The sequence below is a fragment of the Anarrhichthys ocellatus genome, unplaced genomic scaffold, assembly GCF_004355925.1.
Source record: "Anarrhichthys ocellatus isolate YVR2014 unplaced genomic scaffold, GSC_Weel_1.0 scaffold35, whole genome shotgun sequence".
NCBI classification, from domain to species: domain Eukaryota; kingdom Metazoa; phylum Chordata; class Actinopteri; order Perciformes; family Anarhichadidae; genus Anarrhichthys; species Anarrhichthys ocellatus.
This window is the reverse complement of record NW_022280065.1, coordinates 1,321,102-1,335,515: the sequence shown is the minus strand read 5'-3', so window position 1 is coordinate 1,335,515 and position 14,414 is coordinate 1,321,102. Positions and strand designations below refer to the sequence as shown.

The 14,414-nt window shown below is 41.2% G+C and overlaps 1 protein-coding gene across 1 annotated transcript; it reads right to left on the bottom strand.

Moving 5' to 3' along the window:
• Window positions 1-4,386: 4,386 nt before the first annotated feature.
• On the bottom strand, window positions 4,387-12,029 carry csnk2b (casein kinase 2, beta polypeptide). Its single transcript, XM_031866460.1, has 7 exons — window positions 11,887-12,029; window positions 11,221-11,302; window positions 10,229-10,331; window positions 9,510-9,625; window positions 7,998-8,073; window positions 7,264-7,453; window positions 4,387-6,625 (listed from the first exon to the last, which is right to left on the bottom strand). Exons 2-7 carry the CDS (start codon window positions 11,290-11,292, stop codon window positions 6,535-6,537), a joined length of 648 nt encoding a protein of 215 aa, XP_031722320.1. The 5' UTR covers window positions 11,293-11,302; window positions 11,887-12,029; the 3' UTR covers window positions 4,387-6,534.
• Window positions 12,030-14,414: the final 2,385 nt, after the last annotated feature.

Below are 14,414 nucleotides of genomic sequence, written 5' to 3'. Positions count from 1 at the left end.
TATGTATATTTGACAGCTCATTAAGATTAAGAGTTCACATAAAAAACATGTAAGCTCATTAAATACATCAAATTGTTACAGACTAAACCAGAGATTCACAACCTTTTTGGATTGTGACCCCTTGTGAAAAAAAACTCAGTAGTTTGTGGCTGATAATACCGCTGTACTGTTACTTAAATTGAAGTTTGTATTGTTAATCCATAGTGGGGCAGCTACATCTACAGAGCTGACAGGATCAGGTTCATTCCTATTTGTCCTCCTGGTGCAGTTACTCGCACCTCTTGTTCAAAGTGGCCGAGTAAACAGACCACATACAGAATCCTAATTTACTGCATCACGGCCTTTAAAATGTCCTGGTAAATCAACAGGTTGAACAATGAAAGAGAACATGTGTGCGTATATCTCAGGTCAGTGAAGTTTAACGTCAACCTGGTTCATTTTAAAGGAGTAATAAAGAAATTAGGTTTATTATGACACAGCCGACTGCCTTGACTTTGGCTCTGTTCTTTACTCTGTAACACACTAAATGGCAGCAAGGGCATTTCATAAAGTATGAACTTCTATTTTTTATGTTACATGGCAAACACATTTATTATTGAGTCCACTCCTCCTTATAAACGTACTTACTTATACTTAGTCGGGAATATTTCCATTGGTTCTTAGATTATTTCTGTATAGTCTCCTCATCGGTTATTTCAAGTAAAATTGAAAAAAAAATAAAATAAAAAAAGATGATGAAATGAAAAAGAAGCAGAAACAAAGGGAAATCTAAAGAAAATAAAAGGAAATTGTATCAACAGCTTCATGTCTTGGTGGATCTCTCCCACGGATGTTAAACCACTGCAGAAAACACTGAAACTGATATGAGACTATGCATAAATTATACACAGTCAACTCTCGTGCAAACTCGATGTTCAGAGTAATATTTTACTCAACCTGACTAACAAGTATGTGTGAGGCAATAATAAGAAGTCTTGATTTTCTAATTTTTCTCTGGCTTCATGTCAGCTGAAATGATTTCATTAGAACCACCTGCAGGTTTTCCCTGAGGCGGTAAACACATGCGTGGAAGACCGGTTCCTGCAACTGAAGCCACACAACCAAACTCAATATTATCTTGTAAAGCTAATCGTGCTGCATTTTTGTTATGATTGTAACAAAGCATGAGTTCAATTGTGAAAATAATGTTCAGCATGAATGTCAAAGCCTGTGGTTGTACAGTTTATCAAACCTGTGAGTGAAAAGTCTGCATGAAAAGTTCAGGTATGTGAAGGTGAAGAATAGATTCAGAGTTGCAGAAAATAATTTGAATGTCAAAAAGCATTTGAATGTCAAAATATGTAAAGAGCAACAGAGGTGATTTTGTGAACATCTAGCTAAATATTCAAAGCAGAAAACTGTGTGGAAGTTCCCACACTGTATCAGGCTTGATCATGTAAAACACGACAGCTGTATGTGGATGCAAAATCTATAAAGATGGAGACCAACCGCAATAAAACACAGCCACACCAAACTTCATGTCATACGTCGTCAATTTTGATGGTGAAATATTATACATAACGTTCTTTCTATATAATAGTAAGCCGTTTGGTTCATGTGACATTTAAGTTGCATACAAACATTTAAATATTCATTTTTGTTCTGCTTTCGGCTGCAAAAAGAGGCACCACAAGTCAGTGAGGGAAGTTCTGTATCACTAAATCCATAATTATGTTCATCTCAAATGTAAAAATGTCAAAAACAAGGTAACATCATTCGTGGTTTTGGCTCCAACAAGTTAGAAAGAGGTAAACAGACATATTTACAACATACATAGCCTGCAGAAATGGCTCTTATTTTGTCACTAATGCAAACACTGTGATGTCCTCTGGACAACGTGTTTAAACGGCTTTGCCGCGTTTCTGTTTGTTGCCAGAAGAGTCAACTGTCCAAGTTGAAACAGGTTTCAATTAAGTCTCTGAAGCTTCTTCCTCCCATGCTGAGCTTGATGAATGAGACGCAGAGACGAAACGGCCCCACTTCAAGCAGAAGACTTTGGATGAGGTGAATCATTCACATGAGTCTGTTCCTGCCCAGAGTTTGTTCCCGGGGACCTTTTGTCCGTCTCCGTTTGTCTCAGAGTGTTTGCAAACATCCTTGGAGAGAGACAACAAAAGCATTTAGGGAATGAATGACGAGAGGAGTCTTAGGTGAAGCAATTTCTGACGTTTTCCACAGTGTGTTTGTCCATGTCGGTCACAAAAAGGCCGACGTTTTGTTTTGGGTGGTGGGCATGTTCGTTGTAGTTTAATGATTATCTCAGCATGTGACTTTAAGAAGGGGCTTGTTTTGGTGTCTTGCTGGAAGGGTGGGGACAGTTATGAAATAAGATCTTCAGAGTCATGGTTTTGAAATACTTTGCTGAGAGGGAGGTTGTTTGGGCCCGGTGAAATGCCTCTATTGTTTTGCCCACAGATCCTCGGAGTTTCTCAACTCTTGTCACTTGGAAAGAGGGCGTGTGGGAGAAGCCAGCCAAACCGTCCATACCGATTCACAGCACACAAAGTACAGCTGAGGCTGATGGGAATGTCATTACTTTTGCAGGTATTCAGTCAAAAAACAAAGTATTGGGCAATTCCTTTAGAGGGTCACATAAGTTATTGTCCTTCATTCTGATGGGAAAGTGTGTACTATATTTCACAACAATCCCGCAATCAGTTAGTATGATATTTCTATTAAAGAAAACACTTGTCACAAAATCCTGGCGGCGCTAGAGGCAAAGTCGGGGGATGGGGGGGGAGTAGAATTAAATGAAAGCCGCAAAAAGCACGGAAATCCTGCATAAAAACATGGTGCCGTCTGCGAGAAACATGCCACTCGGGAGAAGTTTTGTTTGCCAGCTTGACAATGAGCCGGAGCAGGGGAACCAACGCAGGAACCGCCTTAAAATCAACACCGTTAACGTTCTGGAGTGGCTGAGTCAGAGTCCAGATATCAATCGAGTTTGTAGCCGTTCACTCGTGATCCCTCGTGATTCGGAAAGACGAATGGGGGGAAAAATGGGTCCAGATTGTGCAAAGCTGACCTATCCACACAGACTCCAGACTGCTGCCAGGGGTGCACCTACTAAATACCTGAAGATGGTGAACACTTAGAAGACTGACCGTATTTTACATTTGCCATTTTCATTTGGATCACTTTGTGTCCGTTTTCACTTTTGCCATAAAAAAAAGCCAAACTAAATCTACTTTGCTTCAATGTTGTAAGACAACTAAACATGAAAACTTCCAAGAGGGAGTGAATACTTTTTAAAAGCAGTGTAGGAGGCAAAGTTACCAAACTAGCTGTTATACATCAGCTTTGACATGTCTTGTCATGTTAAGAGCTTTACTGAAACTCCACCGTGTCACAACATCACCACAGACTGACGCATCACATGTGGAGAGTAACGCCACTTAAAATGCATATTGATGGTTTGGCCGTGTGGTCTCAGTCTCTGTGGCTGGCGTATTTCCTCAACAGTCGTATCTGCTGTAGAGAGGCATCCCCAAAACACAATCTGGAGAGGGAAAAAATGGCTCAATATGGCCTCTGGGTGTGGCAAAGCAGAGGCTGAACATTCCACATGACTGCAGTAAGATCAGCTAAAGCGCTAAGATTATTCCTCTGCAAACACTCAAGAGCTGCTTTCTTGCCACATTTGGGGTTTTAGTTTCCAGCTCAACACACAAGACACCTTTCACCTTTCAGCAGACTGTTAAGAGGAAGACGGCCTGCTCTCGCTCACTGTCTGGAGACACTTGGCATGCAGCGACAAAAACAAACATGGGAAATCCTCTTCACACAGTTAAAAAGGAGTTGGCTGAAAAGAAAAGGAGAAGGGCAGGTCCCGAGCTATGGTCTGAGGTTATCTTGAGTCATGAAGGAACCTCCTCTTCTCCCTGTGGAAAAACTGACAGCTCACGGCCACATGAAGGCAAGTCAGTCCTGCCAGTCATTTTTGCCAAAGCCAGCTGCCGTGCATAGGAGGAAAACTTTGCATGAGTCATATGTAAATAACTGTGTATTTCTCTGGCTTGAACTGGATATAGGGGCAGCATATTTTCAAAATATATATGTATTGTGCTTATTTGTAACTGCCAGGACAACTTTCTTCATACGTCCAAAGGCTAAAGGACATCCGAAAGCTCACTTAAAAAGAAATTACAAAAGCCTCAACGCGATATTATAATCTTCTCAATGCAGTTGGATGGTGTTTGTTTTTGTGTGCATGTTTTCCAGCCAATGCCGTTACTCAGAGTCATGTGAAATGTCACTGCAACCACACCCAGAATGCAGACCGCCATCATTCCCTCGGTCGCCACAGCAAATCCTCCTTCCGTCTCAAAAACACACCAACAATAGGAATGCAGGTACAGTTCTGTGTTTTATGCTCCCACTGTGTTACATTATCTTATAGATATAAAAATATATCTCTTTTAAAGCACTAAGCTCTCTACTGACACCGTGTGGCAGGAGGGCAGAGCTGCAGTCTCAAAGAAAATTAAGAACAAAAAGAGTATGAAAAGAAAATAGAAGTTTATTGAGAAGTCTGAATCCTGCTCACCCTTCCACAGTAGCAGAAAGACAACAACACAAACATTAGTTAAAATCTGGACACATAAATACCGTTTCTCTTGTATCATGAAATCCAAAAACAATCTATTCCAGTCACACAAACGTAAAGAGGGGGCGGGAGTGAGGAAAGGACAGCTGAGCATCCGTCCCACTGCTTCAGAAACAAAACAAAAAAAAGAAAGCGGCTGGTGGTCGGTCTGTCTCTAAACCTGAACATAAATAATGAGACTGTGCTGTGGAGAGACACCAGTGGGATCAGTGCAGTGGTGGAGTGAGCTGAAGGATTCAGATTGTCGAAATTCCTCTTGCACCGGGTTAACCTCCTTGATCTTTACAGGGATGCTTTGACATTTCGGGGACATATTGGCTTTCAGACACTGATGAAAAGACGAATATAAAGCTACACCCAGCAGCAGGTTAGCTTAACTTAGCAAAAACACTGGAAACGGGGGAAGCAGCGAGCCTGGATCAGTCCGACGGTAATAGAATCCTCCTACCGACACCTCTGGAGCTCAATAATGAACACCGTTGGTTCGTGCCTACACGAGGTGTAAAAACAGGGACCAGTAACTGTCTAGACTCAAACACTGGCTGTGCGTTCCAATACCCACACCAGCATATTGTCGAGTATGACAGAAAAAATATTGAATGTGTCAAAAATACCAGGATGCACAATCCTCTGCAAAGTGGACCTATGAGCACGAGGCTCTGCGTTTTTAAAAAGGTGCAATGTCATGACAAAGTAGTATGTCCCACCGAACGCATAATGCAAATTAACTAACAAGATCTGACTTCTTACTTAGTGAGCTTTAAATGTGCTGGTAGGAGGGTTTTGTTACGTTTGGACAGAGCTAGCCAAGCTAGCCAGGCTGACCGCCCCCCCCCCGCTATGAGGGAAGAAGGGTGACAATAGAAACGCAGCTAAGCCTGCTGCTGCAGGAGGGGAAACGTCTCAGAAATAAAACTGTAGCACAGGTTATATTTTCACTTCGGTACCAATACAGACAGTTGTTTGACACACGCACAGACAGCTGGAGAAATGACGCAGGCTGATTACAATTGTCTGAACGATTTGAAACAAATCTGTGTTAGATGAAGCGGTTTCTACCTTACCGCCTCGAACAGGGGAAATGGGAACTACTGTTGCGTGTGCCGCTTAGAAAACAAAAACAATGTGGGCGTGTTCTCTGAAATCTTAAGGCAAATTTAACAGAATGCTTTGTGCAACAACACCACAAAACACCAGACAGACCGGCAACCGAAATTCTTTCAAACGAGTGATGCAGAAAAACACCCACCGTCCAAACGGTCTCTGCGAGTGCCAGCCCGAGCATGTACATGCATTTTGGGGAGAGCGGGGGGGGTCTAATGGGGGGGGGGGGGGGGCTAATGGGGACAGGAAGCTTCAAATGACTGAGGGTTTACCACCACCCTTTACCAAACTGTGCCAAATACAGAACAAACAAATGCTTTACGTCAAACAGCCCTGAACATAAAACCTTCTCTACGGGGAAAAAGTTCCCACGTAGCGTCACCCACCGATCACGACAGCAGAGCGAGCAGCAGCATGAAGTATTGTTCAGCTTCCTCTTACCTCACCCTCCTGTTTTTGGCACTGATGAGTTTGGTAAGGTACGTGCATGGAATCCCACGTGTGTGGCTGCATCTATGTGTTTCTGTATGTGTGTGTGTGTGTGTGTGTGAGATTTAGATCATGGCTGTGGGTTTTTCTCTCGCTCACACTCAAAAATCTTGACATTTGTTTTCATTTGCCCTAATCTAAACCAAAATAATACAGTCTTCGGGGTGGGGAGGGGGCACCTGAAAAGCTTTGTAAAATGCAGGTGACCCCTCCCCATCTGATGGTAATTCTTTCCCGTCTTCTCTCTCTTTCTCTACCAATCTTCCTCCTCCTCTTCCTCCTCTGTCCAGGCCGCTCTAGCGGATGGCCTTGACGGGGCTCTTGAAGCTGGAGGCGGCTTGCAGCTGCAGCTGGTAGGCCATGGGGTGGATCTTGAACCCGTACAGCCTGGAGAAAAGAACACAGTAATAAAGCCAGTGAGCACTTCTTCTGGAAACAGTTTAACTTGGTTAAAAAAAACAACAACGTCACGAGCGGCACAAAAGCGACTAACTTTGAAGTTCAAAAGAAATCGACGAGATGCAACACAAACACTGGAATTAACGAGGTTGTGTATTTGTTTTTAGGGAGAGGGCAGTGAGGCATGATCTTGTCCCTCGTGTGACGTCTTCTGTAAACATACGTCGTAACAGAATGAAACACCACGTAAGAAATAGACTTGGGTTAAGAATATATTTTGAGAAGGAATTAATCATTTCAGTATTTCATTAGTCCCAAATTCCAGCTTCTAAATTGTGAAGATGTTCCTCTTTTCTTTGTCTCAGGTGATAGAAAACTGAGTATCTTCAGGTTTCGGAGGGTTGGTCTGACAAAACAAGCTATTTGATATCATGTCCTTTGTCATTTTTGATGGGAAATTATAATACTATAATTGGTGTACTCTTTTCTAATGAGTGAGAACTGTCACACACAGCGTGCCCCAAAAACACACACCGATGGATCAGAGTGCAGATGAATGACGGCACCGGTGCAACCCGGTTCTAGTCAACAGGAGCACATCTTGGAGCTCGGCCTGCTGTACTAACCTCGGGACAAACTGATTGGCGGGCCTCTTGGGCCTGTACTCAGGGTGAACCATGAAGAGCATGTGGGGGAAGCCAGTGCCAAAATAGGCTCCATCTGTGTGGTGGTGCCTTGAGGACTTGGGCGTGTAGACGTCCATACATTTAGGACAGTACAGCTTCACCATGGCCTCTCCTGGGATGTCTGACAGACCTGTGGGGGGAGAAGAGGAAGAAAGACACTGATTTAGACGAGAGAGTAAATCTGCTACATGTAAGATCGAGGCCGCACTGGAACGCTGCCAGTACAAATAAACAAGTACTAATACTTCATAGTTCCTAGTCACAGGCAGCCAGGATTAGTGGCTCCATAAATCTACAGACCTAAAAACCCACTGTGCCCTAAATACACTGATAAAAACGACGATTTAAAATTGACAAGAAAAAACAATTACTGACCAAATATAAACAGGGCATCATGAATAAATTGAATAAAGAAACCACATATTGGGATTTAAAAGAGAAAACAAATAGTCTAGAAGACTAAGCGGTCTCTTATATTTATGATATGCAACACTAGGAAGAGACTGCGGCTACATTCCTGAATACTGCGACACTGTTTTAATGCTGTGAGACAAACTTTATACGGGGACAAAATGTTTACACAACATTTCATAATTACCAGCCACCGTGTGCCGCTTTACCCCGTCTTAAATAAAAACAGACGTTTGTGTTTAAGTATTCATCTTTTCACTTACCGATAGGAAGCATCGGCTGATTCTCACAATAGACTCGGGGGCAATAGCCAAAATCTCCCTGTTGATACTTCTCCAACTGTAAAGGATAAAACAGCATATTATAATATATTAGAGGTGGCAAACACTTGTCATTTAACAAGTGTTGTACCTTTAAAAGGAGAGCGTATTTAGTTTTTACAGTAAAGATCACAATATTGGAAACAAACGTCCTCCAACTACAGACGTTTGTCAGAGCTCGTTTACCACACAATGTGGGTGGCACATTTTTGCCATGTCATCACCATTCATATCTCTACAGCGACAATGTGTTTATGATTAAATTGTTTACTCGAGCACAGCGGTGGAGGAAGTACCATAGTCAGATTTTTTTACTTTAGTGAAAGTAATACCACATTGTACAAATAATAAGTTAAAGTCCTGCATTCAAAATGTTACTTCATTAAAAGTATTAACATCAAAATATAAGTACCAAAAGTACTCATTATGCAGAATGTCCCATTTCAGACTAGTATAGGCTATAATATTTATAATTATTGATGCAATTATGTGTATATCACTTTAATGTTGCAGCTTGTAAAGGTGGAGCTTATCTTAACTGCTTTATATACTTAATAACTATAAACTTCTTAATAAAACATCATAGCTTATTGGTTAATTTGTATTATGAATCTGCAAAGTAATTAGTAATTAATATTGTCAAAGATATGTATGAAAGTAAAAAGTACAATATTTCACCCCTTTTCCTCTAGTGGACAAGAAGTATAAAGTTACATAAAAATGAAATACTCAAATAAAATCAATGAAGTACCTCAATGTACCGTTGTACTTAAGTACAGTTGTTGAGTAGCCTCCGTATACTTAGTTAAATTTCACCACTGCTAGAACAAGAGTACAACATTGTTTACTGGAGCACTAAGTTCTTCATCGATCTGGCCTCTTCATTTTGCCCTCATCGTGCACCAGATTGATGCGTTTAGCTTTAAAATGTACAAACTTTGCTCCACCGGACCACAGTCTCACAAAGTCCAGTGGTTAGCACAGAGGTCCCTGTTAGTTTGTCCCCTTCCTCGTTGATGACACAAAATTCTATTAACCATTGCTGCTCTACATCGTTTGATTTACTTTTCAAGCGGATTCGCCCTTTCAATAATGAGGCGAGACGAACCCGTCCGTCTTTGCACTGCCGGGAACGTAATTAAAGCATGTTGATGATGACGACTCAGTCTGATCACATGTGACACACCCATCTAGTGCTTTGATGGTGCTATCAGAGGGTGAAATCTGACACCGAGCTATGAATCCAAAACTACCCAGAAGATCTCTCTGGCAGGACTGTTGTGAACCCCCTTCATCAACTAGTGCAATGAAGTCCAACAAAAGTTCATTCATTTTCCCCATTCACCCCTTTAACTGACTATGCAAGTCATCAAAAGTGTTTAAACTGACTACTTTAACGTCACATGGTGTGAATAATTTTTAGTAGTGGATTTTGCCAACGCAGCTGGCGCCTACCATCTGTGCGATGCCTCGATTAGTGAGGATGTAGCGTGCGTGGATGAGGCCGTACAGCATCTCCGCTGCCTGCTCGATCAGGTCACTCTGGTTGGGATTGTCCTCCAGCTCCTCATCTGAACACACGAGGCAACAGAGAACAGTGTTGGTGTCCACATTTCAGTTTGACATTTTACAGAGATGCAGAACTGTGGAAAAAAACATCTTCAAAAAGGACAGGGAATACCAAAAATACAACAGAGCGAGTGCTCTTGTGACACATAATACTTCAATCAAAATGCTCCACACATGGTTTCAAAGATCCTGTGAAAATGTACAGCGACTTAGAGGGAAACAACTATGTGTTTAAGTGTGTGTAATCAGGGGAGAAGCAGCCGGCACAGCAGCTGAGCAGGATAAACAGCCTTAAAACAAAAGAGTGCCGAGATCAAATGTTCATTCTCATTTTATTTGATAGATGACATGTGCAACAGTGCTCAACATGACAGATTAGAGGAGCAGCGTTACGTTAGACTCAGAAATGAAAGAAACACCTGGCAGCGACTACGCCGGCAGCTCTTGATTCCATTTGGTCTCAGCATTCAGATTTTAAAGCTGTTAAAAGATTATTCTGCTGTTGTTTGGGATGATTCTCCTGTCTAGACAATTATCCACCGTTTCAAACAATGCAATGGATGGTAACCAGTGCTTAGCTTAATATGAGAACATGAGATACGTACCTGGTTCGAGGTCCAGGATCATATCAAGGGCCTGGCGGTAGTGAGGAACCTGCTCATTGAGCCCTGTCAGATTAAACTTGTCCTGGATGTAGTCTTCATCCACCTTTTAAGGGAGGAAATCAGATGAGAAAATATATATAACAGGATAGGTTCGTGTTTTATAAAGTCAATGCCAAAAGGTACATTAAAGGCGTAATTATCACTGTTATCAAACTGGAGTTATATTGCGACGGGATCTCTTTGCGGTCAGTATGTACAGAAAAACTGATTAGAGCAAGCAATACCTCTTCAAGGTACATGTAGGTATTGTTTTAAGCTAAACTTGACAAACAGTCAATCTATTTTAATAAGGACCAATGGGACTGATCCAGGACAATGTTGTTGAAAGTGTAAAAAATACTAACTCACTGAATTGTAAGAAATGTTCTTAACAACTCAAAGGCTACGAAAAAGTCCATCAAGGAAGTTTAAAGTCACAAAAACATCAGGATCTATTCAGTAAATAAAGGTTCAATAGAATCAATAAGGAGCATGTAAACTCTGGGGTACAAACTTTGATTTGACATGGTTATTATTAACTTCAATGGACGTAACATTTCTCAATCGGAGTGTTAGATACTTTGCAGTTGTTTGATGCAACAAGCTTTTTCCACAGCCTTTAGATTGCAGAGACTTTCTACCATCACGTACGTTTGTTTTGTCGTTCACATTCCTCTGGAAATAAGTTTAATGAAGTGATCTGGGAGCGAAATGTGTGACATCTGAGAGTGCAGGAGCCAACACACTAAAGCATTCTAGATCAGGGCTGGATATGGCTGTGTGGTGAAAGTAACAGTAAGAAGAGACAACAATATTACGATCTACTCAACTCGTATGTTTATATTTCTGCTCATCAATAACAAGTCCAGTTTTTATTTGAACTTAATTTTGATATGCAACTACGTGGATGGCGACAGTTAATATACGAAGATATATCAGACAAAGAAGCTTACTTCACAGAAAAACTCATTCCCCCTCAGTCCACAGAACCAGGAGATCCATGACACTTCTTCTGAACTGCTCATCTCTGAAGACCTATAAAGGAGAGATGAAAATAGTCAGATATGATCCAAAAATAAATCAACTGGGCTACATCAACATTCACACTCTGTAACATAATAGCTACGATTGTAACACCCAATGTCAAAATCAAAACTTCAACTGCCCAGACTCTTCCTAAATATGTTCACAACTTTATTATACCTGACACTCTCTCGTGACAAGAGTAACTTAACGATAACGTTAGCTGTATGAAGCTATAGCTGCTAGCCAAACCTGATGATGGCTAGGCTAACTACCTAGCTAGCATTATTTTCTCAACACTGTTACATTTTATAAAAGCAGTCGTTACAGCGTGTTTTTTATATGTTAATACATATCAATCGTATCTTAAATGTGACGTTATGGTGTGGCCATACGCAACGGAAACAGGTTAAAGTAACCATCGTTAGCTCGCTAAGCTAAACCCCGCTAGCGGCTAGCACTGAAACTGAAATTCAACATGGCGCATCGCTAAAAAACAGGCCCCATGACTAAAAAAAAATGCTCTTTTTGGAGCCAACTCTGCCTCTGCGTTTAAACGTCTAAGTATAGTTACGTGAGTGATTTCGCAAACCTACCCGGCTTTTAACTTTTATAGTCCTTCAAAAATCCAACAGATCAAAAATATAGCAATCACACCGGTGTAAATAAGATGGACACCACCTCCCAGTTCACCCTCTAGGTTACGTTCTTCCTCTTCCTCCCGGGACTCGGAGGCAGCGTTCAGCGCCGACGACGCGCTGCTGCCGCCCACTGTTTACTTTGAGTATTACACAAGGTGCGCTCACATGTCTTGCAAATGGCCAGCACCTGTACTTCCATCCTTTACCCCTCCCTTTATCAAGAAACTGCATCAAGTTTGGAGTTATTTCTAGAAATGAAAAACCTGTACATTCTTTTTACTTATATATATAGGCCTCTAATAACATAACTTTATTTAAGTTATTTATGTTCTACTTTATCTATTGTCTTACTGTGCTCCCATATTATTATACATATATCTTTTCACTGTCGTAAGACTGATGATATGATGAACGGTAAATGTTCTTGTCTTTTTTAAGGATAGTTTGCTGTGATTTTGTTGTTGGGCAACGCACTTTTTTTTATTCAATGTACCACATGCATTACTGCCAACCATTTTCAAAAGCATGCTGGGGCTTTGTTTTTAGACTTGCAGTTTCCCTACCCTCCAACCACCAACTTATCATAGTTACTGTCAGTGGCATAACATGCAGATATCAGCTTAAAGACTAAACTAATACAGCACAGTGAACACTTTTGTCAAATGTTTTTATTACTGCATGGTAGGAAAAGTACAGCTTTAAAAGTTACCCCTTCAGGGTTTGGTGTGTTCAAGTGCCTGTAGGAATATTCAACATCAGGCAAGTAAGAGTCAGTTGTCAAAAGGGGAACATTTGTAAGCTACTAAATTCACATAATATTAACAACGTCCAGATTTGCTTATTAGCTGTCACACAGGTCAGATTTTATGTCAATGCACGTATGAACACCTTTCTGACTGTTTCACTGCGGTCACAACCTAAAGCACACATAAACACACCCACACTTCCTCACAAACCTGCAGGAAGGTGTCGGATTTTCAATGAATGCAGCCCACTATGAAAATGAATCCCATTAAAAATTGAAACATATTAAACCACTGGGTTCTCTTATAGATTTGAAGAAGATACCATGACACTAGCCTTTGTTAAGATGGTGACACGCCTATAAGGGATTATATTTGTTGCCACATGCGAACATTATTCCACTTCTTCTTAAATGGGAAGTTAGCAGATTTCTGATGTGGTTTGTGGAAACTTTACATAATGTCTACCGAATTGTATTTCCTCAAAAAATAAACGTCAGGTTAATAGATTATAAGAATCCTTTCCTGGAGAACATATATTCAACTATTAACTTTCATTACTATCAATATCTCCAGCAGGAGGATCATGCCATCACTCCTGCATCCGTTAGTGTGTGTGCACCTCTGTGTCTGTCCGCGGCTTAACTCTCATTCCGCTGCAGCAAACGGTATCATATTTTGGGTGGCCAGTTACGTCTGCATGCTCATGAACCTCTTGTGTTTGCGGTGACTCACACTTTCTCAAAACACCTTTTATCTGTTGTTTTATACTTCCAGCGATTGCCTGCTGACTCTGCACTCACTACTCTTAAGGGAGTAAAGGCCGCCAGTGATACCACAGCTGGGTGCATCTCCGACCCTCCCACGGCGGGGGAGGGGTGTCGAACAGATTGCGTTGTGTTTGGCTAACAGCTAACAGAACTACCAGTCCCCACACTGCTGTGCACCTGTGCTTGAGGCACAGTGGGGGAAACAGTTTGCTCACTTTCATTGTTTTGGACGGTGTGTTTGGCTGAACACTTACACAACTACCAGCACACACACTGCTGTACTTCGCAGCAGCTCAGCTTGGTGAGGTTAATCTTGTTTTTGGCAAGGTTGTACGAAGTGTATTATGAGGCAACCTTGAGCTGCTTGCCTCCATCGGTGCTTGTTTTCAGTTGGAGTAAAGTGTGTTTTTAGTGACTTAAAAGCCCATCAGTTGTGTACATCACCGGTTTAGTTGGCTAACTTTTGTTTTGCTTAACCGCTATCAGCTGCATTCCTATGAGGCCGGCTCAGTGGTATAGTTCACTGACACACCTACATAGCATTCAACCCTCATTATTAGTTCCACCTATTTTCCTGCAATGACATGTCAAAACATGTGCAGTGAAAAAGGTATTTCACCATGCTCAAGTTTTTTTTCACAATATTCCAAGAATGAGACATGCCATTACATTTTTCATTAAATCAAAAGTAGTTTATTTAACTTTGCCTTCTCTGTATAACTTTATTATAATAAGACACTTCTCTGCTTGTACATCGCTCCCTTAAACTAAAAATGGCAACATTTGTTTGTGGGAATGTAAGTTGGGGTAGATAAAACTTAGATACATACCAATATACATACATGTGTGTATATTACGGTTCCATTAATAAAACCATAAATGGTAAAAAAAACGAAAAAAAAAACAGTTTGAATCACTCCAGGTACCTCGGTAATGTTGGAAACAGTACAATCTTTGAGTATTTCTTTCC